The 27,440-nt window shown below is 40.3% G+C and overlaps 1 protein-coding gene across 1 annotated transcript; it reads right to left on the bottom strand.

Moving 5' to 3' along the window:
• Nucleotides 1-243: 243 nt before the first annotated feature.
• LOC137260075 (inversin-like) lies at nt 244-27,440 on the bottom strand. Its single transcript, XM_067797767.1, has 5 exons — nt 27,219-27,440; nt 20,375-20,440; nt 19,910-19,996; nt 19,106-19,599; nt 244-830 (listed from the first exon to the last, which is right to left on the bottom strand). The coding sequence occupies exons 1-5, from the start codon at nt 27,409-27,411 to the stop codon at nt 315-317; spliced, it is 1,356 nt and encodes a 451-aa protein (XP_067653868.1). The 5' UTR covers nt 27,412-27,440; the 3' UTR covers nt 244-314.

The raw sequence follows: 27,440 nt of genomic DNA, 5'->3' as shown, positions 1-27,440 counted from the left end.
TGTTTTACGATTCGCGATATTCTCTGAACAGAATTATTAAGATTAACACAGAATTACGTTAAGACGGGCGACATTTATGTACAATCACTCACCGTTTATGTTTATACTCAGTTTACAATTTTCCTACCTGATCATGCGAGGTTCCAAAGACAAAACATGACAAAATGTCTGACAATACATTCAACAACGCTTATTTATATTAAAAAAGAAAAACAGGAAATCACTTGAATCGTGACCCACGACTACGTGAACGGCACACACCACACCGCGTCAGTAACGACATGTGCTCCGTCTCTGTCCACACCGACACTGACTCAGTGTGCACCACGTGACACCAGGAGATCCAACATTCGCTGACGTCCCCAGTCTCTCGTTATGTCGGCCGCTGTTTTCCCGTCGTTGTTCCTGGCGTTGATGTCCACCACGTTCATGGACATGATCAGCTTCACTGTCTCCAGGTCGCCACCAATACAGGCCCAGAGAAGGACGTTGTTACCCCACCTGTCCACCAGTGACACATCAGCCCCTCCACCCACCAGGAACTCCACCACATCCCTGTGCCCACTCCCTGCTGCCCACATCACCGGTGTCTTGTTCTTCCATCCTCTACTGTTGATGTTCACTACGTTCATGGACAGTATCAGCTTCACGGTCTCCAGGTCGCCACCTGCACAGGCGAAGTGAAGGACGTTATTACCGTTACTGTCCACCAGTGACACATCAGCCCCTCTATCCACCAGGAACTCCACCACATCCCTGTGTCCCTTCCATGCTGCCTGCATCACCGGTGTCCTGCTGTACCATCCTTTATAGTTGATGTCCACGTCTCCCTCGCCCAGGATCCGCTTCACTCTCTCCAGGTCACCGCGACCGCTGGCGTCGTAGAGGTTGCGGCCTGCTGCTGGTGATGGAGTCGCTGTAACACAAAGTAAACTGTGTACACCAGACATCTTTGTCTCACATCTACAATGTTTACATCATGTTGATACGTGACTCGGACATTGCTACATCATTTAAACAATTCCATCATGGCTGACAACAATCCAAAATGACGGGAATGTCAACATGTGGTTTCTGAAATTAATGACGGAGTGTTTAATACATAACTTTCTGTTAGAGTCAGAAGTTGTAGCATTATTTTGTGTACGACTTGAGAGTGTTGATTTTTTTTTTCATTTTACGAGTTGATAAAGCCAGTACAACTGTTGCTGCTGGGTTCTCCAACCTACCGTGTGTATCAGAGTCTTGTGTCATCACTGGCGTCGGTGGAACCGTCTTCCTGGGTGTCAGATCCTCACTCGCGTCAGTCGTGGAGGCTGAAACAGGGAATATGATGTTCAGAAGACTATACATAGCACATAAGCATTTATACTGCTGGTCTGTTTTCGCCTTTCCTTATATGTTTTGCCTTTCAATATTATGTATGATTTTATTCTAAATACATATCTTATGGAAAAAGAGTATTAATCATATATCTTTCAAGTTGACTGAGATAAGTCTTTAAAGCAAGAAAAAAGTGATACTTCTTTATCTTATTTTTTACAGTTCGAAATTCTGTAATTGACAACGTCGATCGGTACCGGTGTGAGATTCATCCCTGAAGTCAAAATCACCACGGGCATATACATCAGTGTGCAGGGAGAATTAACAACTGCACTTCCTGCCTGTTGGGTTTTCCCACCTACCCTGTAGGTATTGTGTCGTTACTGTCGCTGGTGGAAACGTGTTGTTCCGGCTCGGGTCAGTCGAAGCTGAAACAGGGAATATTTTAATCATAAAACTATAAATGTACAAAAAAATATTTATATGACTACTGGCCTCAGGTTCTGCTTTCCATATGGCAAGCCGTTTTCACTTTTATGAAGGCATTAAATATATCTTGAATTGTTTTAAAGATATCTTAAACTGAATTGAAATTTCAAAATCCAAGCAAACTTAAATTCACGATAAGCAATTCAATAGTAACTGTTATTACAGTCATAAAGTATGTTTCTCTGGACAGACTCACCGGGTGTTTGCATTACAGTATCACAGACCCGTGTGCCAAATCACAGGGCAATGTTCTAAAGAGCTGTGGTTGTGAGACAATATTTGTACTTCATTTAAATCAAAGCTGTTTAGACAATAGAACTGGGGAATCCATTAGCTTTATCTCTAATATCAATATGTTTATACCTTGAATGGGAGTGTTACAATTGTATAAATCATTTACTGGCATCGTTACAAAGGAAACCCGTCATTACAACTACTCATTTCGACATTTAAATGCCTTAAATCGACCTTTTTTGACAAATTTGAACTCGCGATTCAACCAGTCGGAGGGGCGGCCTGATTTATTCCTATGTGGGTCACTGTAGAATTGAAGAACATCCGCCAGTCTGAGAATAAATGCCATTAAGGTGTATTTCCACCGAGTAACAAAATCGAAAGTACTTTCTACTGGAAGTAAAATACGTATTTAATTGGTGTCCTATAGGATTTTGCAGGACATTGATTAAAATATAACAATTTCACTCTTGAAAGCGAGGTGAGTGTCAAACTCCTTTGGTCATTAAGCATTTACTACAACTAGTAAGTACTTTTGTGTTTTTTTGCCTTTTTAGTCGTGATCAAAACAAATCTTAAACACCATTTTCTATCTTTAAGCAAGAGGGGGTCTAGCCATCGGATTTAAAATATACCACGGGCTTCTTCAACGCCCGCTTCACAAACAACCCATTAAGCAGGAACTGCGGGTCCGATGGATATTTGTACATGGTGACACCATCACCCGACCCCTGGTTTGAGGGCAAAGCAATGATTGCATGTTTTTGTTGACGTCGAGAAATCAGCAAAATTACGGACGTGTTACACATTTTATATACATGTGTAAAGCTAACCGAAAACCCTTCCTTACATGACGTCACAGCGTAATACATTTGTGGATATATCGCGGCCGAAAACACCGCCTGTATGAATTCTACCCACATTCTCGAGGTCTATTACCCCTCGTAATTTTTTGAGTCAGTTCCTGTATCATCGCTAGCGAGCTAACACATGTGGCAATGCGCCACATTTTTATAGTCTGTTTCTGATAGTGTTCTACAGTGGCGGTGCGCAATGTTCATTCGAGCTTTCATTTTCGCCGTTTTTCACTTTCAAAGAACGAATAAACTTCTGGGTTTTTTATAAACTTTTAACCATTAACATATAAAAGACTTCTGGTTAGTTTTGTGCGGAACACCAAATTCATTCTTTGAAAAGCTTGTGGTTAGTTAATACCGAAACCACAAACAGGTTAAGTACATCTGTCGCCAGAACACTGCAGCGAACCGCTGTGACGTCATGTAAGGAAGGGTTTTCGGTTAGCTTTACACATGTATATAAAATGTGTAACAAGTCCGTAATTTTGCTGATTTCTCGACGTCAACAAAAACCTGCAATCATTGCTATGCCCTCAAACCAGGGGTCGGGTGACGGTGTCACCATGCACAAACATCCGTCGGACCCGCAGTTCCTGCTTACTTGGTTGTTTGTGAAGCGAGCGTTGAAGAAGCCCGTGGTATATTTTAAATCCGATGGCTGGACCCTCCCTTGCTTAAAGATAGAAAATGCTGTTTAAGATTTGTTTTGATCACGACAAAAAAAACAACAACAAAAACACAAAAGTACCAACTAGTTGTAGTAAATGCTTAATGACCAAAGGGAGTTTGACACTCACCTCGCTTTCAAGAGTGAAATTGTTATATTTTAATCAATGTCCTGCAAAATCCTATAGGACACCAATTAAATGCGTATTTTACTACCAGTAGAAAGTACTTTCGATTTTGTTACTCGGTGGAAATACACCTTAATGGCATTCATTCTCAGACTGGCGGATGTTAGCCACTGGGCGCTGCTACATTTTTTTCAAAAATCGTGGCGTCACGGGTTAAATTCAGTTTGAGAAATTGTGTTTAGACAAACCAGTAAACAAGACAAATTATCCTCGGAAATGTACATGAATTCTACAGTGCCCCACATAGGTATAAATCACATTAATTCACGGAGGCCGCCCCTCCGATTGGTTGAATCGCAAGTTAAAATTTGTCAAAAAGGTCGATTTAAGGCATTTAAATGTCGAAATGAGTAGTTTTAACGACGGGTTTCATTTGTAACGATGCCAGTAAATGATTTATACAATTGTAACACTTGTGGTTAAGTTGTTTAAGTTAATATATTTGTCTTTTTCTGACGCACATTTTCATAAGATCGTTGTATATGTATGTTGATTAGTATACATCTAACCTGATTCCCGTTAAAGGTATAAACATATTGATATTAGAGATGAAGCTAATGGATTCCCAGGTTCTTATTGTCTAAACAGCTTTGATTTAAATGTACAAATTTTAATATACAAATATTGTCTCACAACCACAGCTCTTTAGAACATTGCCCTGTGATTTGGCACACGGGCCAGTGAAACTGTAATGTAAACACCCGGTGAGTCTGTCCAGAGAAATACACTTCATGACTGTAATAACAGTTACTATTGAATTGCTTATCGTGAATTTAAGTTTGCTTGGATTTTGAAATCTAACTTTGGGGAATATTTGCTAACATTGCGTGCCGCCAATGCTGAACACATACAGAAACGGACTATAGAAACTTGGCGCATGCGCACAACATGTCAGCAAGCCACCTGGCTACCGTTGATACAAGAATTGAACGGTTTACCGGCCTATTATTATCTAAATTCATGGTCATAAAATATGACATCTGGGAGTACATCGATATCAACGTTTTAGTCAAAACCCTACGTGAAATATTTCTAGAACGTCACGAGAAAATACGAGGGGTAGTCGGCCACGAGAATCTGAAGAGGGTTGTGGTGATTTTTTACGTTGCATTGGCATTATTTCGGCCATGTAGCGACGAATCTGGGTAGGATATACAAAGGTGGTGTTCTCGGCCGCGATGCAGGATCATGTCTTGACAGTACAAGACGGCTTTTCGGCTCTCGGCATGTGCGAGGTGTACATGCATGGTCACTAGCCATTTTCCGAACCGGAAGTATTTAAGGATATGTAGCCGGAAGTATTTGAAGATATCTTGAAATTGAATCTATTCAAGATATCTTTAAATTATTTCAAGATATCTCTAATGCAATTTAAGATATCTTCAATTCGAGATATCTTTAAAACAATTTCAGATATCTGTAATCCCTTAATAGATTTTCTCTATTTGAGATATCTTTCATTAATTTCAAGATATCTCTGATTCAAAGCAAGATATCATTAATTCTTTTTAAGATATCATTAATATGATTCAACATATCCTTAATTCAATTCGCGATATCTTTAGTTTTATTGGAGATATCAATAATTATCTCAATTCGAGATATCTTCAATTCAATTCAAGATATCTTCAATTCAATTCAAGATATCTTCAATTCAGTTTAAGATATCTTTAAAACAATTCAAAATATCTTTAATATCTTAATAAAAGTGAAAACGGCTTGCCATACGTCCTAACACGATCGACACATCTCTCTGCTAGTTGAGAAATGTTTTGACCGGCGACGCCACGATGCAGAGCTGCCAGCTATGACGTCATTGTGACGTGTTAGGTTAGGAGCACGACAACGTTGGGCGCTCGACTACTTGGACTGATCAACAACTCGATATGGAAATATTTCCAATCGTCCCATGTTTCCTCTCTAGTTTTGTTTTCGTTTAATGATACAGTTCGCGTTACCTGTGGCATGACATGGACAGTTGTATATTAGCATATCGGACACTTCCCTAACGTGGTGTAATTCACCGACTGATTATGTGGCTTAATTCCTAATTTATTTGTTTAAAAACTATAAAAGTTCACTTTCAAAATAGTTCATAAGTGGATGTTAGTAGACCTCAAAGGCTTAGGTGTAAATAGTTGCGATCACTCTGTCAAACAAGGACATAAAGGTACTTGAATTGAGCTTATATACTAGTACCCCTAAGAATAACCTTGAAAGACTTACTGGTTTTCTGAGCCTGCTGCGTTTAGTACAGACGCTTTTCCACATCTCAGTCTAGTGTGAAAAAGAGATATCCAGATTTAGTGTATGCTGGTTATAATGTATGTTGTGCAACGTGTAGACACACATTCCCCAGCTCAGTCTAGCCCCCTGGATGCCACATTCCCCAGCTCTGTCTAGCCCCCAGGATGCCACATTCCCCAGCTCAGTCTAGCCTCCTGGATGTCCTTCCACTTCAACCCTCACTTTGAATTCCAATAAAAATATAAATATATCAAGCACACAAATATAATTCACAGTTTTGAATTCTGTGAGTAATTTCCTGTTTTGTGATATTATTCACTATTATCTAAGACAAAGCTAAAGTGATTTAAATTACCTTTTAAAACAGGCTCCATCTTAAATATCGCCCTTTGAAACAGTACAAAATCGTGATTCGCAGCGTTATTTGCTGTGTTGTGAAATGTCAAAACCGGACAATTACCGGGTTTATTGGTTTTAAAAAATACCAAAATAATGATATCACTGATGTCAGGTTTTCATGAAATCACTACTGCCGTTGCCGATGAACCCATATGTTTTCGGAAATACACTAACACGAACGCCGAAGTGTGCTTTCCACTATCTTGGATAGTGTTTACAAAATCACGTATCAGCTTGAAATTCGAAAGTCATATAATTACTTTCTGACAATAACTCTCCTTTTGAAATGATATATAAGTGATGGTCCAATTCTGGTGTGGTTTCCGACTCAATGTTCGCTGCGACAACTTGCTACATGTACAGACAGAACCACGTTTACACGTTGCCCTGGCCACCTTCATTTTAAAAAATGCCTATCGGTGACGACGAAAAGCCATTAACTGACACATGTTTTGCTTTGATTTTTACTTGAGAAAAGCATGGTTTGTTTAATTTCCAAGTGTAGTGCGAATTGACACGATATAAATAAAGACTGAAAACGCCATGAAAAGTAGCATAGAAGTTCAACTTAGTGCATCTATGAAAATTCTTTGTATATGTAATCAACCCTTCAGTTATTTCCAGCGGTAATTCTTTAGCCATTAAAATCTTGAAAATAGTTCCCATACTAATGCCGATCTCAATGTAAGAAACAAAATCGGAGATACAACTCCAACCAACGAATACTGAATCCATTCCTGGAAGGTCTGTCTCGCCAATTTGTGATTGTTACACATCCCAACAATTGGCGAGATTCCGTATAGAATGTAACAGTTACAAATCTATAAATTACGTTCTGAGAAGCAGTTCCTCATTTGATTTTAAATTTTGACACTACTGTATATTTATATATGTAAATTACTTAAGCAAAAACCATACACCTCAATTGTCTCAATAAAACACATATAATTCTGACCACCCAAGCGGACGTGTATGATACAGTATGGTTCAAAATTATTGAGAATAGCTAAAGCATTTCATATTATTAAACGAGAACAAATCAGATAAAATTGAATGTATTGTGAAAGTGAACTGACCTTTTCATGTTGTGTAGGTAACAATTTAATATTTTATCAAGTCTCCTTGAGCTTCACGGCACAGTCTAAGACGGGTAGGCATACTTCCTATCAGAGAGGTTAGTGTCTCGTGAGTTATGCTGTCCCAGTATCGGACCACTTCTCTCTTCTTGTCTTCAATTTTTGTCAACCCCTTTTGATTCACACATTCCTTCATCATCCCCCAAATGTTCTCAATGGGATTTAAGTCAGGACTATATGCAGGATATGGTAATGCAGTCACATTTTTCTCCTGAAACCACTGATTGGCATGTTTTGCGGTGTGTTTAGGATCATTATCTTGCTGCAAAATCCAGTCATTTCCATAAAACACATGTGCACTTGGAAGGAGAAAATTATGTAATATGTTAGTGTAGCGTTGACTTGTCAGATTTCCCTCAAACACACACAGCGGGGTCGTTCCTAATAAGGATATCCCTCCCCATACATGAAACTTTGGGCTGTATTTAGGTCGTCGATACAATGGTGCTGACGCAGACTTTGTCCATATTTTCACATTATTGGGATATACACATATTGAGCTTTCATCAGTAAAAATCACATTTTCCCAGTCAAAGTTTTCATGTGCCAAACACCACTCAACACGCCTGTCTTTATGTTCTTGTTTCATGAGAGGAGAAGGAATTCCAGTCTTTTTCTCCCATCCAAGATCAATCAAATTTCAACCTTCTTTTATCTTCAGCAGACATTGTTGACAGTGCTGAGGAAAATGACGTCTGCTACAAATTCAGGGGAGGTAACTCTAATTGTACTATACTCAGTAGGCCAAGATGAGTTACTTCCCTTATACCATTACTTAGTTTTAAGTATCAGTGAATCAGTTGAGGTGTTAGGATAGCTCAAAGTAAGAAGAAAAATTCTCAATAATTATGAACCAGACTATATTATTACATTGCACATGTGTTTCTTGGTTTGGTAACATTACGCTGACAAATGTTTCCCATGACACACCATATATTATCTAAATTTGTATACTTTGTATTCTGATTTTCATTCAACAGTTCTTAAAGAATCTTTAGGTTATGGGTGTAATATCACAAAATGAATTTAATGTCAAATATATGTTTTAGATGACATACATTCGAATTTGACCCCACAATTATTCTATGAAGATATGTTTCTGGATTTATTTATTTTATTAGAAATTTAATAGATAATATGGACAATGACTAAACAAGGTCATGCATGTGTAACGTAATATTAAAGTACACATGCACCAGCATACAAAAACTCAGAATTACAACATTGTACAGTGCAGATATCATGTATAGTGCGAAAAGATATTGACTTTATTATGAAGACACTGCAGGAAAATGTAAACCATCTGATGCTGACAACACTTAACCGTGCCATTTATTATGCTAGAGACTGAAATATGTTATCAATATGAATATATGTATTGTTTAGTTGTGTAAAGGAAAATAGAATTTGGAAAGTGCCCATGAATGAGTACTTAACCTAATGGTGTTTTTAGGTCTTCTGTGTCTGAAGTAGTATATTAAATAAATTAGTATTATTTCCTTCTATTAAAACTAAAGGATAATTAAAACGCGGTCATTGTAGCATTTTGCAGTGTTTTTGTGCATTATTTATCCATACAGTGACTTTATATTTCATGCATCACAAACCGTTACAGACATAAAAAAGTTGATTTTAGTTATGTCCATGTTTATCGCATTTGAAAATTGGCTACATGTAGGCGATGACTGAGATAATTCGTCCGTTACTGTTATGTTACAACTACTTGACCATTGTTTCTCACTTCTCTCTGTACCTGCTAAATATTTGTGTTGTCAAAAAACTCAATCCAATCTTGTGCCATCTTTCAGCGTTTCACATTTCATGCACATCAGCTCCCCGCCGTAGTGAATTACATGAATTCAGCCATATCGGCCGTAATACTAAAGGGATTTGAGTACATATACAATGAAAATACACTGCAGTTTTAAATGTGTGACACTGAGACATCTAGTGCCAAACTTAAATTACCGATTGCAAAACGTCAACAAAACGACAAACATGACCTGAAAAAGATCAACTGATTCAACCTCCTCGCTTCGAACTGCCATTTCGTCATTCATTCTTGCAATGTAAGCAGTCATGACTATCCCAGGTGTATCACAGAATCATGGAATATATTTTTCACACTTGATGTATCATCGTGAGAGGGAATAGATATACGGTCAATGCACAGGAGTGAACGTTACCAGTGAAGGTGAAAGCTACAGTTGTCAACTGTCTCTAAATGTAATAGCAGGGAGACTATATAGTTGTAGATTATCCCCGGTAACAGTAACACGTACGGCATACATCGCGCATACACATGTGTCGTCATTTTATGGTTGGACCGTCCGGAACAGCGCACTTGTGAAGGGAAGATAAACTCAACAGGATCCCCCATTCCCCTTACGTTTTAGAATTAAACTACTGGTCTTCGTCACCAATACCAACTTTCTCCATAAAATGAAACGAAAGCTAATTGATTTGAAAACGAACGCGAAGACTGCGCTTGTTTCAAATGTAAACAATGGAAAATTCCGATTTTACACTGCATGGCATGTTCTGAAATTTTACGACATCCAGACGTCTGTCTATTCATTGCTTGCCATGACTTAGTACCTTCAGAATATGTATGGAAAGAGCATCGTAGCAAGACATAGGAAATTAAACATAGATACAATGCAATGATTTGGAATGCAATGGAAAGAATTGCACAATGTCATTTAGAAAGTGGTCAAATGTAACATATATCATATTTGGGATTACACTTTGTTATGTTTGTAATGTTAAACTCAAAAGAAATCATCAAAGTTTCCGTCCAGCGTGACTTCATGACAGACAAAAAATCACGCAGAACGACATCGGTAATTATCAGCATTTCTGGCTTCTTATCTAAATTACGATGTAAATGTATATAAATACACAAATAGTCTGAACCATTCTGATTACTTATATCTCACAATCTCATATTTATGCACATATGGTCCCTGAGTCCTCGCAAATAATACGTTCCCTTGTGTATGAAGCCGCCATTTTGTAAGAAATAAGTCAACGGTAGTGATGTCATGCGTGAACATTGTTGTACATGTAAGGCAATTTCTTTTAGGTGAAGATCTCGGCATCAAGGGTCTAGGTGTGAAGTACATACCAAGAAAGAAAGAAAGAGTGCACCATAGTTATTATGCATGTTGTATTTATGTGCGAGTGTACATGTGCTATGCAACTGCGACGTATAAAACGATCAAGAAAGCAGCGACTTGTTTTCTTTTCTTTTCCAAAGGGTCTCTAACTGTCTTATATAGTTATATTGCGCCGTGGATTAAATATCTCCTCGGCAAACGGTGGCAATATAACCAGTATACAGTACATTTATGTTCGGTACCCATAAGTCGTTCACCTATTCAAAATACCATGGTCGTAGTCAGTCACCTGTTAATTTCATGTCATGATTATTGTGTACTACAAAAATAAATGAAAGTAAACCATGGGTTTCTATCTATGCACAACGTTTGTCATGGCATCACCCAATAGTAATAACCTGGTGATTTATTTCATCAGATTCCCGAGAAATATATATATCTCTGAAGTCCAGTTCCTAACTGAATCAGTAAGTTCACTCAAATATGTTGAGATACAGAGATGAATTAGTGCGATCACAGCAGAGTTGAACCTCAAATTTTACAGGCAGTACACTTACAACATCAGCGTTATATACGTGAGAATTACTAATACAAATAATGCCAGGCATAAAACTAAAAAGCATGGAGCAACAGCTGTCAAGCTGGGTGGAGGTTAGGTATACAATGTGGTCAATGATCGTGACACACTGGCTGATCTTGATGCTTGGTGTTACTTTGCTTTCAAACAGACAAGCAGACATGTAAGCTCTTATATACACCGGGTCTTGACTGCTGACTCCACATAAATATGGTGTATTGGCTTTACCTACTAGCCCAACTTTTGCATGCCTTGTAGGTCCTTTTATACACTGGGTCATGCCTGCTATCACAACGTTAATATGCCGTGTAAGCCCTTGTGTAGACTGGTTCATGCCTGCTAACTCCACGTTATTATTCCTTTTAAGCCCGAGGTTGTCTATACCTGCTAAATTAACGCTTACATGTCTTGTAAGCCGTAGTTTGGCTAACGTTTATTACATATCTTGTAAACCGTAGGTTGCATGCTAATCCAACGTTTACATGCATTGTAAGCCCAGGTTATCAAATAAAGCTCATTTATTCATGCCAAAACTCCATGCTGACGTGTACACTAAACTCTTTGCTGTCACGCCAACCTAATCCTACGTTGCTCTGTCATGTGAACCCTATGTTGGCCTGTCATATGAACCCTTGGCTGGCAAACAAATTAATGTTATTCTTATATATTTCGATTGCCATACCCAAATAGAATGTTAATTAAGCAACAAATCCCTGCTAAAAGTCTCACCTTCTGTTGTTCCAGGATACGTCGTGGTTGAAAGTTCCTTGATCTCTTTCCTCATCCCACAGCAACTGGTATTCAGCATCGTGAAGTCCTGTGTGAGGCCAGCGAGTGTCTGGTTTGTGTAAAACTGGTCACTAATGCTCTGATTCACTTGAATGTTTAAACTCTGTATATCTGAGGATACGTTTCTCCGCATTTCCTGCAAGCCCTCCCGGTATGATGTTATTTCTCTCTCCGTCACCACACAATAGGTATTCAGTGTCCTGAAGTCCTGTGTGAGGCCTGCGAGTGTTTGGTTTGTGTAAAACTGGTCACTAATGCTCTGATTCACTTGAATGTTTAAACGTTGAATATCTGAGGATACGTTTCTCTTCATTTCCTGCAAGCCCTCCCGGTATGATTTTATTTCTTTTTCCGTCACCACATAACTGGTATTCAGCGTCTTGAAGTCCTGTGTGAGGTCAGCGAGTGTCTGGTTTGTCTCAAGCAGGTCACCAATGATCTGATTGAGTCGTGATGTCAGCATCCGTGCTCGTGAGGTTGCACGAACTACTGTCTGATTCACCTGCATCTGAACAGCCCGGATGTCTTTGGTCAACTCGCTACGTTGTTTTCTGACACTTTTTCTGTAGGTGTCTCTTTCCCGCTCAACATGCTTTAAGTCTCGTGTTATTGCTCGAAGCTGTGTCTTTATGTATTGCATGTTGTTCTTTAAGCTGTGAACTTCTTCGCGAACTTGTCCGGTGATCCGATGCCCAATATCATCTTCAGTTAGGATGTTTGTAATCTCTTTTTCTACGAGAGGTTTTAGCAATGAAGGAAGTATTGTTGAAGTCAGTTCTTTTTTCAGGGACTCCTCCCAAACCTTAAATTTCTTCGTCAGTTTAGTCACAGTTTTAGTATTTGAAAATTTCCAAAGGCTAAGGTCTTGTTCAACTACCTCCACACGTATAGTCAGACTTTCCAAACTGTCACCAGCATGTACATCTCCCATACCGCACAGTACAAGACTCAGGAATACAACTGTTGATAGCTCCATTGTTCTAACAGAACAACACGCAGCTAGGGAGGCAACTGCCTCGCCGCTGGGTAAACAGCTTTTATATAGCTCGACTGAAGTGTCTGGAATAACGCCAGCCTGGGGAACCACACGCTACACCAGTAGTGTGTGTAGAGCTTGCGCCCAACTAGTTGGAAATGCTGATGCGGCACATCCAAACGTGAATGCCACGGTCATGAAGCGGAAGAAAACCTCAGATGTGGCCACTCTAAACTTTTATGATAAGTCACAACACATATGCTTCGTGCTATTTTACAACTAAAACTACTTGTTATTTTACAGGATATATCGTGTATCTCTGCTTCCAGCATGCATGTTTCGTGTCATATTACAGTGTCTGGTCACAATATGGCGGAAATATTGCCGATGTGACGTTAAATACTAACTCACTCACTCACTCACTCACTATTACAGTGTCTCAGTTGTGTATTATGTTATAGAATACATATTAAGTGAAGACGCCACGCCTGAAATGCCGTGATTTTAAACAACACAAAACTTGGTTTTGCGTGTCTTAGGGATTTAATGCATAGTTACAGCAGTATATGTTTATGCATTATACATCTATAACGGTGGCACAGACTGCTGACAAACAGCGTTCTGGAATGTCATGAGCATGCTTAGTGGAATAGCACACAAAGAGTGATCATCGATATACAACAACATCTCTGGAGACACGGTAAGGTAATACACGCAGCAGTGTCGACGTGTGAACACGACAAAATAGCCAAGCGGGGAGAGATGTGCACCAGCGGTTGACGGAACGCAACATCTGGCACCTACATCCATGGATATATCCAGTGTTGTGTCCACCTTACCTCCAGACATATCTGGCTAGGTGAAAACAGTACCTCACGTTCAGTAGACGAGACTGGGACGGTACACTATTCACAGTCTACCCGTGAAGGTCCCGGGGTAGAGTAGGCCTTCAACAACCCATGCTTGCCATAAAAGGCGACTCTGATTGTCGTAAGAGGCGACTAACGGGATCGGGTGGTCAGGTTCGCTGACTTGGTTGACACATGTCATCGGTTCCCAATTGCGCAGATCGATGCTCATGTTGTTGATCACTGGATTGTCTGGTCCAGACTCGATTATTTACAGACCACCGCCATATAGCTGGAATATTGCTGAGTGCGACGTAAAACTCAACTCACTCACTCACTATTCACAGTCTATTCCATATGAACAGCCCAGATCACTGTGCCCAGACCAGTTCTTGCGCCTTTAAAACTTTAGATTCATACTGAGCCGGTACACTTTTCACAGTCTGTTCCATCTGAACAGCTCATGTCACTGAGCAGGGGTCCTCAAACACAAACTAGTTCTTGGGCCATTGACACTTCAAAATCATATACATCTCCTCAGACATCAGATCCTGCCTGTCATTAGGTATTTGAATATCGATCCGATTTTTGTAGAATTTGATTCTACCAAAAAAGAAACATAAGTCCAAGCACACAAAACAACAAGGGAAGAATCACGGTGAAGACACCGGGTGATGACTCACAGTGAGGACACAAGGTGATGACTCACAGTTGGGACACAAGGTGATGACGCACAGCGGGGGCACCAGGTGATGCCTGACAGTGGAGACACAAGGTGATGAATCACAATGGAGACACCAGGTGATGAATCCCAGTGGGGACATCAGGTGATGACTCACAGTGGGCACACAAGGTGATGACTCACAGTGGGGACACAAGGTGATGAATCACAGTGGGCACACAAGATGACGACTCACAGTGGGGACACAAGGTGATGAAACACAGTGGGGACACAAGGTGATGAATCACAGTGAGGACAGAAGATGACGACTCACAGTGGGGACACAAGGTGATGAAACACAGTGGGGACACAAGGTGATGAATCACAGTGAGGACAGCACGTGATGATCACAGTGAAGACAGCAAGTGATGAATCAGAGTCTGGACACCAGGTGATGAATGACATTAGGGACACCAGGTGATGAATCACAGTGAAGACCGCAGGTCACAATTATGACACCAGGTGATGAATCACAGTGAAGACCGCAGGTGATGGATCGCAGTGAAGACAGCAGGCCACAGTTATGACACCAGGTGATAAATCACAGTGATGACAGCTGGTGATGAATCACAGTGATAACAACAGGTCATGAATCACAGTTATGACACCATCTCTTACCCACTTTGTTTGTAACACTAACATACTGTAAACAGATACGATCACTCACTTCTTTATCGCTGCATTACTTACGTACTTTGTAACACTAACATACTGATGCGCTCAAATAGAATTACTCATTTACTTACAACAAAGTATTACTTACTCTCTTACTTTTGCGCAGTTGAAATAAAACATAACTCACTCACCCAGTGTTCACTTACTAATGGCCATGCAATACTGAACAAAAATATCTAATTAAGTTAAAACAGTACCACCCTCTCACTTCCCCGGCGCTGCACTTCTCTCTTCATAAAGAATCTCTTTCACTTCTTCAGAGCTTCATTGCGCACTTACTTAAAACACAGCGTTATTCTGTTACCGCAAGCGGTATTTTACACTTAATGCTACTTTACTCAATTACGCTCATTTAAACATATATTACACTTTTAAACTGCAATATAACCCCATCACTTCACTCAACAACACACACTCACAATGCTCAACATGACCCACTCACAATGTTCAAGACTCCTCACTGACTTCGGAATTTAAGTTTTCACCTGAGAATTCAGGTAAGAAAGGAAAGCACCAGACTGGGTGCTTCAAAGACTGTATTGTAGTCTGAGATTAGCAGCAGAAACTGCACCGTGCCAAGTTACATGTTGTAAGAACATGTTATTGTTCATTTGCGCTGTTTTTTACAATATGTTTTAAAGATCAGATGCGCCACGTTACACGTTCCTACATATTTGTGTTGGCAAATTGCGGGTTTCTCTCACCTTGACGGGCCGAATTGTATCAGGCGTCTTTATGCGTTGTAGCATTTTCTCGATAATTTGAGAATGCTCATGATATCACTCACCCGTCTGTGTGGCTCTGACTAGAATATTTTGACAGAATGTCGACTTCCAGCTTTAGATTCCTGACAACAAAATAAAAAGTAAATTTGTTTTGAGTCGGGCAGCAAGGATTTAATTAGTCTCACTCAGTCCCTGAACCACAATACCTCCCCCACTTCCAAGCCCTCTCTGCAATGCTAAAGCCCTAAATGAAGCAAGTCTAGAATTCCTCTGGTCTCCTAGGGGATCCTTTACAATTTACACGAGTTTTCTTGTATCAACGTTATCTATATTCAGAGATTAGGCATTAGTCTAGGATTTGATTACTGGTGTTGATTATCAGCATCTCCAATGGATCGGTTGGTTCCTGGATAACCATGGATACGTTATTCAGAAATGTACAGGCGGAATACTGACTCCACAATGGAAAGAGGATTTGGTAACACAAAGAAAATATGAGAATAAGAATGCAGTTATGTTGGCCTCCTGCATCTCCACGAAAGGAAAGATGTACAGCTTGTCATGGATTTCATTTAAAGGTAATCCATACACGGCGATGAGTGAGTGAGTGAGTGAGTTGGTCCATACACGGCGATAGAGACGTGTATTGGCAGCGATTCAGATAATGTCAAAATACATTAGTCGTTGTGATTCCTCGGTTGGGAAAGTGCTCGCCAGCAGAACCCTTAGCCTCTTGGTCTCCGGTCCTGCTCTACACCGAAACACATGGCAAGTGACTTAACGCTTTCTTAACCCTCACCAGCAATGAATGGGTACCCGGTTTGTTAATGCTAATATGTGACTCTTAAAAGCATGGCCTCTTACCTTCATTACGTATCCACAGGGAACTATAACTAAAATTCGATTGACCTGGGTATTATTCGTCTATCGAGCTAAGCATTCACAAGGTGGGACCTGCTATGGTTTATATTCTTATTGGCTTGACCGGAACATCTACCTGAACTGAAAAATATTTTCTCTAGGGCCGCAATCAGCGACAAGAGTGAGTGAGTGAGTTTAGTTTTACCTCGCACTCTGGAATATTCTAGCTATGCTTCCGTAAATAAGCGTGTCTGGACTAAACAATCCAGTGATTAACAGCATGGACATCGATCTCCACAGCTGGTCACAGTTAGCGGAACATAAATTTGACATAAATCTTCATATGTAGGTATACAAGATTGGTCACTGAGAGCACTGACAACATACATCTAAGTGTATAATATTCATCTGTTTATGTTAGATAGGAACATGATGGTTTTACACTTTAATAAGATTTCCTAGTTTTCGACTATTAAAAAGTACATTCATTTAAAAGAGGTTTGGTTTTGCTTTGAAATATTTGTCAGTCACCTGATTTCTCTGGCTGTCCAAAGACCGGGGAGATTAATGTGTAATGAAATTTATCACCTAAACCGCGTGATATACGACCCGTGAAGGTCCGGGGTGGAATAGGCCTTCAGCAACCCATGCTTGCCATAAAAGGCGATTTGGAGGTCAGGCTCGCTGACTTGGATGACCCATGTCATTGGCTCCCAGTTGCGCAGATTGCTCATGTTGTTGAACACTGGATTGTGTGGTCCAGACTCGATTATTTACAGACTGGGGCCATAGAGCTGGAATATTGCTGAGTGCGGCGTAAAAACAAACTCACTCACTCACTGGAATATTACCGAGTGCCGCGGAAAACTAAATTCACTCACTCACGCATATGGATAAAACCATTACTTAATGAATTTTCTAAAATTTAGGGGAAATCATGTTGATAATTCATTTCTGAAAGTTATGTTCACCGTAATAATTTGGTCGATATTGATGGGAATTTGGATGGTATTCACTTGAAATTTCTTCATAGGCCTTTTACACGTGTTCATGGGAATTGATTTAAAGGCGCATTGCCCTAAAAGGCGAGTATGCTTCTCGTAAGAAGCGGCTAATGGGATCGGGTGGGCAGGTTCGCTGACTTGGTTGACACATGTCATGGGTTGCCAATTGCGAAGATCGATGCTCATGTTGTTGAACACTGGGTTGTCTGTTCCACACTCGATTATTTACAGACCGCCGCCATATTGATGGAATATTGCTGAGTGCGGCGTAAAACTAAACTCACTCACTCAAAATTGAGTTCTATGTATAAATATCCAATATTTACACTTGTATGCATACATACAGTAAACGATGCCAAGAATTCGTCATATATCAAAACGGCGAGATTTACGACGTACATTATAACTGCCGGTCATTTCAGCAATTATTGTGTTTTAACTGAAAACAGTATGTTAGATTGTGAAGCAGAGAAGTGGGTGGATCTATTTGTCCTTATGGCATCCACGAATAAATAAAACTGGGATGTTTCGGGTGATGATTGTTTTCAGTTTAATTTTGTATATTATGAGTGTAGTCAAATAACCGAACTGGTTAAATCCTACAGTAATCAGCTATGGACTACCATTCTCCCTTTGTTAAGCAGAAGTGACGACATGGTATTTGAGAAACGCTGCTTGTGTTTTGAGGCAGCGTGCCGCTATATATGCTGGCTGAGAAGACGACCCAGCACCTCTGTATGTCTGTGACGTCACCAGCAGTGTGACGACACTGTCACTGTACAAATGGGGCCACGTCAGCTGGGTGAACCTCGGCTCAGTCTTAGGTCACAGAGTGCATCGACATGTAAATAAACAGTTTGTTGTTGTCTGTTTTACGATTCGCGATATTCTGTGAACAGAATTATTAAGATTAACACAGAATTACGTTAAGACGGGCGACATTTATGTACAATCACTCAGCGTTTGTGTTTATACTCAGTTTACAATTTTCCTACCTGATCATGCGAGGTTCCAAAGACAAAACATGACAAAATGTCTGACATTACATTCAACAACGTTTATTTATATTAAAAAAGAAAAACAGGAAATCACTTGAATCGCGACCCACACCACACCGCATCAGCAACGACATGTGCTCCGTCTCTGTCCACACCGACACTGACTCAGTGTGCACCACGTGACACCAGGAGATCCACCACTCGCTGATATCCTCTGCCTCTCGCTATGTCGGCCGCTGTCCGCCCGTTCTTGTTCCTGGCGTTGACGTTCACCACGTTCAGGGACAGTATCAGCTTCACTGTCTCCAGGTCTCCACCAATACAGGCCCAGAGAAGGACGTTGTTACCGTTCCTGTCCACTAGTGACACATCAGCCCCTCTACCCACCAGGAACTCCACCACATCCCTGTGCCCACTCCCTAATGCCATCATCACCGGTGTCTTGTTGTACCATCCTCTACTGTTGATGTTCACCACGTTCATGGACAGTATCAGCTTCACCGTCTCCAGGTCGCCACCTGCACAGGCGAAGTGAAGGACATTATTACCGTTACTGTCCACCAGTGACACATCAGCCCCTCTACCCACCAGGAACTCCACCACGTCCCTGTGTCCCTTCCATGCTGCCTGCATCACCGGTGTCCTGCTCCACTGTCCTCTATAGTTGATGTCCACGTCACCCTCGGCCAGGATCCGCTTCACTCTCTCCAGGTCACCGCGACTGCTGGCGTCGTAGAGGTCGCGGCCTGCTGCAGGTGATGGAGTCGCTGTAACACAAAGTAAACTATGTACACCAGACATATTTGTCACACATCTACAATGTTTACATCATGTTGATACGTGACTCAGACATTGCTACGTCATTTAAACAATTCCATCATGGCTGACAACAATCCAAAATGACGGGAATGTCAACATGTGGTTTCTGGAATTAATGATGGTGTGTTTAATACATAACGTTCTGTTAGAGTCAGATGTTCTGCATTATTTTGTATACGGCTTGAGAGTGTTGACGTTTGTTGCATTTTACGAGTTGATAAAGCCAGTATACTGTTGCTGCTGGGTTCTCCAACCTACCATGGTGATCAGAGTCTTGTGTCGTCACTGGTGTCGGTGGAACCGTCTTGCTGGGTGTCAGATACTCACTCTCGTCAGTCGTGGAGGCTGAAACAGTGAACATGATGTTCAGAACACTATACATAGCACATAAGCATTTCTACTGCTGGTCTGTTTTCGCCTTTCCTTATATGTTTTGCCTTTCAATATTATGTATGATTATATTCTAAATACATATCTTATGGAAAAGGAGTATTAATCATATATCTTTCAAGTTGACTGAGGTAAGTCTTTAAAGCAAGAAAAAAGTGATACTTCCTTATATTATTTTTTACAGTTCGAAATTCTGTGATTGACAACGTCGATCGGTACTGGAGTGAGATTCATCCCTGAAGTCAAAATCACCACGGGCATATACATCAGTGTGGTAAATGCAGGGAGAATTAACAACTGCACTTCCTGTTTTTTCCTGGTTTTCCCACCTACCCTGTAGGTCCTGTGTCGTTACTGGCGCCGATGGAAACGTGTTGTTCCGGCTGGGGTCAGTCGAAGCTGAAACAGGCAGTATTTTAATCAGAAAACTATGCATGTACATAAAATAGTTCTATGACTACTGACCTCAGGTTCTGCTTTCCACAAATGTTTGCCTTTCAATATTATGTCCAAATACATCTGCTATAACAGATGGTTTAATTTGATGGATATTTCATTTCCTAAATATATTTTCACAGCTTCATTTAGTAAATTTAATAAGCTGTCCATTGCGCATCGACTATTTGATAACAGTTGGGACCCTATTTGCTGAAATGTTTGAATTGTATAGATGTCTGACTTTTTTTGGGTTGTTTTGTGTTAAATATACACTTGAACGGTGTAAACAAAACAGTCAATTCACCCTCAGGGCTAGGGTAGGTTAGGGATACGAATACGAGGACTTCATATATGAGTATATATTATTTTCACATTGTGTGTTGATATATAAACAAACAATTACTTCAGCACTTTTACTTTATGGAATGACAACCGTTTTAGTTTGAATTCAGTAACCGTGGCTGGAATATTAAAAATTGCCTTTCCTAGACGTCCTAACCCTAGACTCTCTGTTTAGTGTACCTGCTATTTTAGGCAACTCTGTAAATTCTAAATTGAAGCACATTAACACTAATGTTTATCAGTGTGAAGAACAACAGGGCAACCTGACTCGATGTTTGTGCAACACAGTTGTAATTTGTGTCAAACTCTGTGAAACTCTCACAAATTCAATGCAATGCAGCAGCCCCGAGTAAAAAACACAATACATTTGAAATGAAATATTGGAATGGGCGGATGTAGGAGGTAAATCCCACCAGGTCAATGTTAACGGTAGGAAAGAGTACATAATTTGATTAAATAAAACGAGTCTATCAGGTGAAACGCTGCGTTGTTATGTTTTCCCCGACCCTCCATCGTCCCCCGCCGATGACAGGCTAAGCACAGGTCTGGGTGTAAACATGGTGTGAAGCAAACACTTGGTTCCTGCAACATTCATGCTGCTTTACAGCAGTCATGCAATATACATTTGGACTCTTTCATCTAATTCCACAAATCAGTTTAAAATCATAAGCTCAGAACTTGCCCACCAATAACGTACGTCCTAACACGGGCGACACATCTCTCTGCTAGTTGAGAAATGCTTTGACTGGCGACGCCACGAAGCAGACCTGCCAGCTATGACATCATTGGACCTGTTAGGTTAGGAGCACGACAACGTTTGGCGCTCGACTACTTGGACTGATCAACAAATCGATATGGAAATATTTCCAATCGTCCCATGTTTGCTCTCTAGTTTTGTTTCAGTTTTTATGATACAGTTCGCGTTACCTGTGGCATGACATGGACAATCATATATTAGCATATCGGACACTTCTGAACTTGGTGTAATTCACCGACTGTTTGTATTGCTTAATTCCTAATTTATTTGTTTAAAAGATATATAAGTTCACTTTCAAAATAGGTCATACCTGGATATTAGTAGACCTCAAAGGCTTAGGTGCAAATAGTTGCGATCACTCTATCAAACAAGGACATTGAGGGACTTGAATTGAGCAAATACCCCTAAGTATAACCTGGAAAATCTAACTGGTTTTCTGAACCTGTTGCGTTTAGTACAGACGCTTTTCCACATCTCAGTCTAGTGTGAAATAAAGATATCCAGATTTAGTGTATGCTGGTTTTAATGTATGTTGTCCTACGTGTAGGCAGACATTCCCACCTCAGTTTAGCCCCCTGGGTGCCACAGGAACATATATGTCCTTCCACTTTAACCCTCAGTTTAAATTCAAATAAAATTCTAAATATATCAAGCACACAAACATATTACACAGTTTTGAATTCTGTGGGTAATTTCCTGTTTTGTGATACCATTCACTATTATCTCAGACAGAGTGATTTCAAAACGGGCTTCATCGTAAATATAGCTCTTTTATCGCAGCATTACTTGCTGTTTTGCGAAGTGTCAAAACAGGATAATTAGCGGGTGTATTTGATTTAAAAAATCACATATCAGGTTTTCATGAAATCACTGCTGCCGTTGCCGATGAACCCAGATGTTTTCGGAAATACACTTACACGAACGCCGAAGTGTGTTTTCCGCTATCTTGGATAGTATTTACAAAATCACGTATCAGCTTGAAATTCGAAATTCTCAAAAAAAAGCCTGAAAAGTCACTTTCTGAAAATAACTCTCCTTGTGAAATGATATATAAGCCATGGTCCAACTTCTTGCTTGTGTTCTAGTTCCCGACTCAATGTGCGCTGCGACAACTTGCTACATGCACAGACAGAACCACGTTTACACGTTGCCCTGGCCACCTTCATTTTAAAAAATGCCTATCGGTGACGACAAAAAGCCATTAACTGACACGTTTTGCTTTGATTTTTGCTTGAGGAGAAAAGCATGGTTTGTTTTATTTCCAAGAGCAGTGCGACTTGACACGATATAAATAAAGACTGAAAACGCCATGAAAAATCGGTTATATTGTCACGGCATTTCCTATGACAGAACCCCAACGAGTGCTAGCTGTACTAGCAAGTCGCGACATCAATGAAAATGCTTTGTATATGTTATCAACCCTTCAGTTATTTCCAACGGTAATTCTTTAACCATTGTGTGCGAAAAGATATTGACTTTATTATGTAGACACTGCAGGAAAATGTAAACCATTTGATGCTGACAACACTTAACCGTGTGATTTAATATGCTAGAGACTGAAATATGTTATCAATATGAATATATGTATTGTTTAGTTGTGTAATGAAAAATAGAATTTGGAAAGTGCCCTTGAATGAGTATTTAAACAAGTGGTGGTTTTACTTCTAGATCTTCTGTGTCCGAGGTAGTATATTAAATAAATTAGTATTTCAACATTATTTCCTTCTATTAAAACTTAATAAAATCAAAACATTTTAATTTATACCCGTAAATCAGAATAATTAAAACGCGGTCATTGTAGAATTTTGCAGTGTTTTTGTGCATTATTTATCCATACAGTGATTTTATATTTCATGCATCACAAACCGTTACAGACATAAAAAAGTTGATTTTAGTTATGTCCATGTTTATCGCATTTGAAAATTGGCTGCATATAGGTGATGATTGACATAATTCGTCCGTCACTGTTACTTTACAACTACTTGTCCATTGTTTCTCACTTCCCTCTGTACCTGCTAAATATTTGTCTTGTCAAAAACTCAATCCCATCTTGTACCACCCATGAAATTTACATAACAAAACTATCAGCGTTTCACATTTCATGCACATCAGTTCCCCGCCGGAGTGAATTACAGGAATGCACCCATATCGGCCGTAATACATCAGCTGATTCCACCGCCTCGCTTCGAACTGCCATTTCGCCATTCATTCTTGCAGTGTGAGCAGGCATGACTATCCCAGGTGTATCACAGAATCATGGAATATATGTTTCAGGATATAACACTTGATGTATCATCGTGAGAGGGAATAGATATACGGTCAATGCACAGGAGTGAACGTTACCAGTGAAGGTGACAGCTGCAGGTGTCAACTGTCTCTAAATGTAATAGCAGGGAGACTGTATAGTTGTAGATTATCCCTGGTAATAGTAACACGTACGGCATACATCGCGCATACACATGTGTCGTCATTCTAAGGTTGGACCGTCCGGAACAGCGCACCTATGAAGGGAAGATAAATTCAACAGGATGCCCCATTCCCCTTACGTTTTAGAATTAAACTACAACTGGTCTTCGTCACCAATACCAACTCTCTCCATAAAATAAAACGAAAGCTAATTGATTTGAAAACGAACGCTGTGCTCAAAACACTGCGCTTGTTTCAAATGTAAACAATGACAGATTCCGATTTTACACTGCATGGCATGTTCTGAAATTGTACGACATCCAGACGTCTATTCATTGCTCGTCATGGCTTAGTACCTTTAGAATATGTATAGAATGAGCATGGTAGCAAGACAGGAAATTAAACATAGATACAATGCAATGATTTGGAATGCAATGGAACTCAAAAGAATTGCACAATGCCAGTTAGAAAGTGGTCAAATGTAACATATATCATATTTGGGATTACGCCATGTTGGTAAAGTACAAATTCTAGTACGATATCCACGTCGCGGTAGCTGAGTGGACTAGGCGGCTGACTTTGTGAGCTGGCGATTATGGTGCAGGCTCAACCAAAAAAGTACTAGAATCTGTACTTTACTAAGAAAGTGTAAATGTTACGTAAGTTAAACTCAAAGAAATCATCAAAGTTTCCGTCCAGCGTGACGCCATGACTGACTCAAAATCACGCAGAACGACAACGGTAATTATCAGCATTTCTGGCTTCTTATCTATCTTACAATGTAAACGATGAAAATGTATATAAATACACAAATAGTGTGAACCATTCTGATTACTTATATCTCATATTCATGTACACACGGTCCCTGAGTCCTCGCAAATAATACGTCCCCTTGTCTATGAAGCCGCCATTTTGTAAGAAATAGGTCAACGGTAGTGATGTCATGCGTCAACATTGTTGTACATATAAAGGCAATTTGTTTTAGGTGAAGATCTCGGCATCAAGGTTCTAGGTGCGACGTACATACCGAGAAAGCGTGCACCATAGTTATCATGTATGTTGTATTTATGTGCGAGTGTACGTGCGCTATGCAACTGCGACGTATAAAACGATCAAGAAAGTAACGACTTGTTTTCTTTTCCAAAGGGTCTCTAACTGTCTTATGTGGTTATATTTCGCCATGGATTAAATTTCTCCTCCTCCACAAACGGTGGCGATATAACCAGTATATCGTACATGTATTTTCAGTAGCCATAAGTGGTCCGCCTGTTCCAATACCATGGTCGTAGTTAGTCGCCTGTTAATTTCATGTCATGATAATCGTGTACTACAAAAATAAATGAAGAAAAACCATGGGTTTCTATCTATGCACAGCGTTTGTCATGGCATCACCCAATAGTAATAACCTGGTGATTTATTTCATCAGATTCATGACAACTATACCTCTGAAGTCAAGTTCCTAATTGAATCAGTAAGTTCACTCAAATATGTAGACATACAGAGATGAATTAGTGCGATCACAGCAGAGTGGAAACTCGAATTGTACAGGCAGTGCACTTACAACATCAGTGTTATATACGTGAGAATTACTAAAACAAATAATGCCAGGCATAAAACTAAAAAGCATGGAGCAACAGCTGTCAAGCTGGGTGGAGGTTAGGTATACAGGGTGGTCAATGATCTTTACACACTGGCTGATCTTGTTGTTTGGTGTTGCTTTGCTTTCAAACAGACAAGCACACATGTAAGCTCTTATAGACACCGGGCCTTGCCTGCTGACTCCACATAAATATGCTCTGTTGGCTTTACCTACTAGCCCAATTTGTGCATGTTTTGTAAGCCCTTATGTACACTGGGTCATGTCTGCTATCACAACGTTAATAACCCTTGTAAACCTTTATATACACTGGGTCATGTCTGCTAACTCCACGTTAATTTGCCTTGTAAGTCCTTCATGTACACTGGTTCGTGCCTGCTACCTCCACCTTAATATGCCTTGTAAGCCCTTGTGTTCACTGGTTCACGCCTGCTACCTCCACCTTAATATGCCTTGTGAGTCCTTTATGTACACTGGTTCATGCCTGTTACCTCCACCTTAATATGCCTTGTAAGTCCTTTATGTACACTGGTTCGTGCCAGCTACCTCCACCTTAATATGCCTTGTAAGTCCTTTATGTACGCTGGTTCATGCCTGCTACCTCCACCTTAATATGCCTTGTAAGTCCTTTATGTACACTGGTTCGTGCCTGCTAACTCCACCGTAATATGCCTTGTAAGACCTTTATGTACACTGGTTCATGCCTGCTACATCCACCTTAATATGTCTTGTAAGACCTTTATGTACACTGGTTCGTGCCTGCTGCCTCCACCTTAATATGCCTTGTAAGTCCTTCATGTACACTGGTTCGTGCCTGCTACCTCCACCTTAATATGCCTTGTAAGTCCTTCATGTACACTGGTTCGTGCCTGCTACCTCCACCTTAATATGCCTTGTAAGTCCTTTATGTACATTGGTTCACGTATGCTACCTCCACCTTAATATGCCTTGTAAGCCCTTTATGTACACTGGTTCGTGCCAGCTACCTCCACCTTAATATGCCTTGTAAGTCCTTTATGTACACTGGTTCGTGCCTGCTACCTCCACCTTAATATGCCTTGTAAGCCCTTTATGTACACTGGTTCGTGCCTGCTACCTCCACCTTAATATGCCTTGTAAGTCCTTTATGTACACTGGTTCGTGCCAGCTAACTCCACCTTAATATGCCTTGTAAGCCTTATATACACTGGGCCATAGCTGCTAACTCTACGTCAATATGCCTTGTATGTCCTTTATGTACACTGGTTGGTGCCTCCACGTTAATATGCCTTGTAGGCCCAAGGTTGTCTATACCTGCTAAATTAACGCTTACATGCCTTGTAAGCCCTAGTTTGGCTGACGTTTGCATGTCTTGTAAACTCAAGGGTTTCATGCTAATCGAACGTTTACATACATTGTAAGCCCTAGGTTATCAGATAAAGCTAATTTATTCCTGCCAAAACTCCATGTTGACGTGTCCATGAAACTTTTTGCTGCCATGCCAACCTAATCCTACGTTGCCCTGTCATGTGAACTCTATGTTGGCCTGTCATATGAACCCTAGGCTGGCAAACAAATTAATGTTATTCTTATATATTTCGATTGCCATATCAAAATAGAATGGTAATTAAGCAATAAATCTCTTGTAAATGTCTCACCTTCTGTCGTTCCAGGATACGTCGCGGTTGAAAGTTCCTTGATCTCTTTCCTCATCCCAAAGCAACTGGTATTCAGCGTCTTGAGGTCCTGTGTAAGGCCTGCGAGTGTCTGGTTTGTGTAAAACTGGTCATCAATGCTCTGATTCACTTGAATGTTTAAACGTTGAATATCTGAGGATACGTTTCTCTTCATTTCCTGCAAGCCCTCCCGGTATGATTTTA

This window comes from Haliotis asinina, chromosome 13, assembly GCF_037392515.1.
Source record: "Haliotis asinina isolate JCU_RB_2024 chromosome 13, JCU_Hal_asi_v2, whole genome shotgun sequence".
In the NCBI taxonomy this organism is placed as follows: domain Eukaryota; kingdom Metazoa; phylum Mollusca; class Gastropoda; order Lepetellida; family Haliotidae; genus Haliotis; species Haliotis asinina.
The sequence above is the reverse complement of the archived record's forward strand: the minus strand, read 5'-3'. Positions and strand labels throughout refer to the sequence as shown.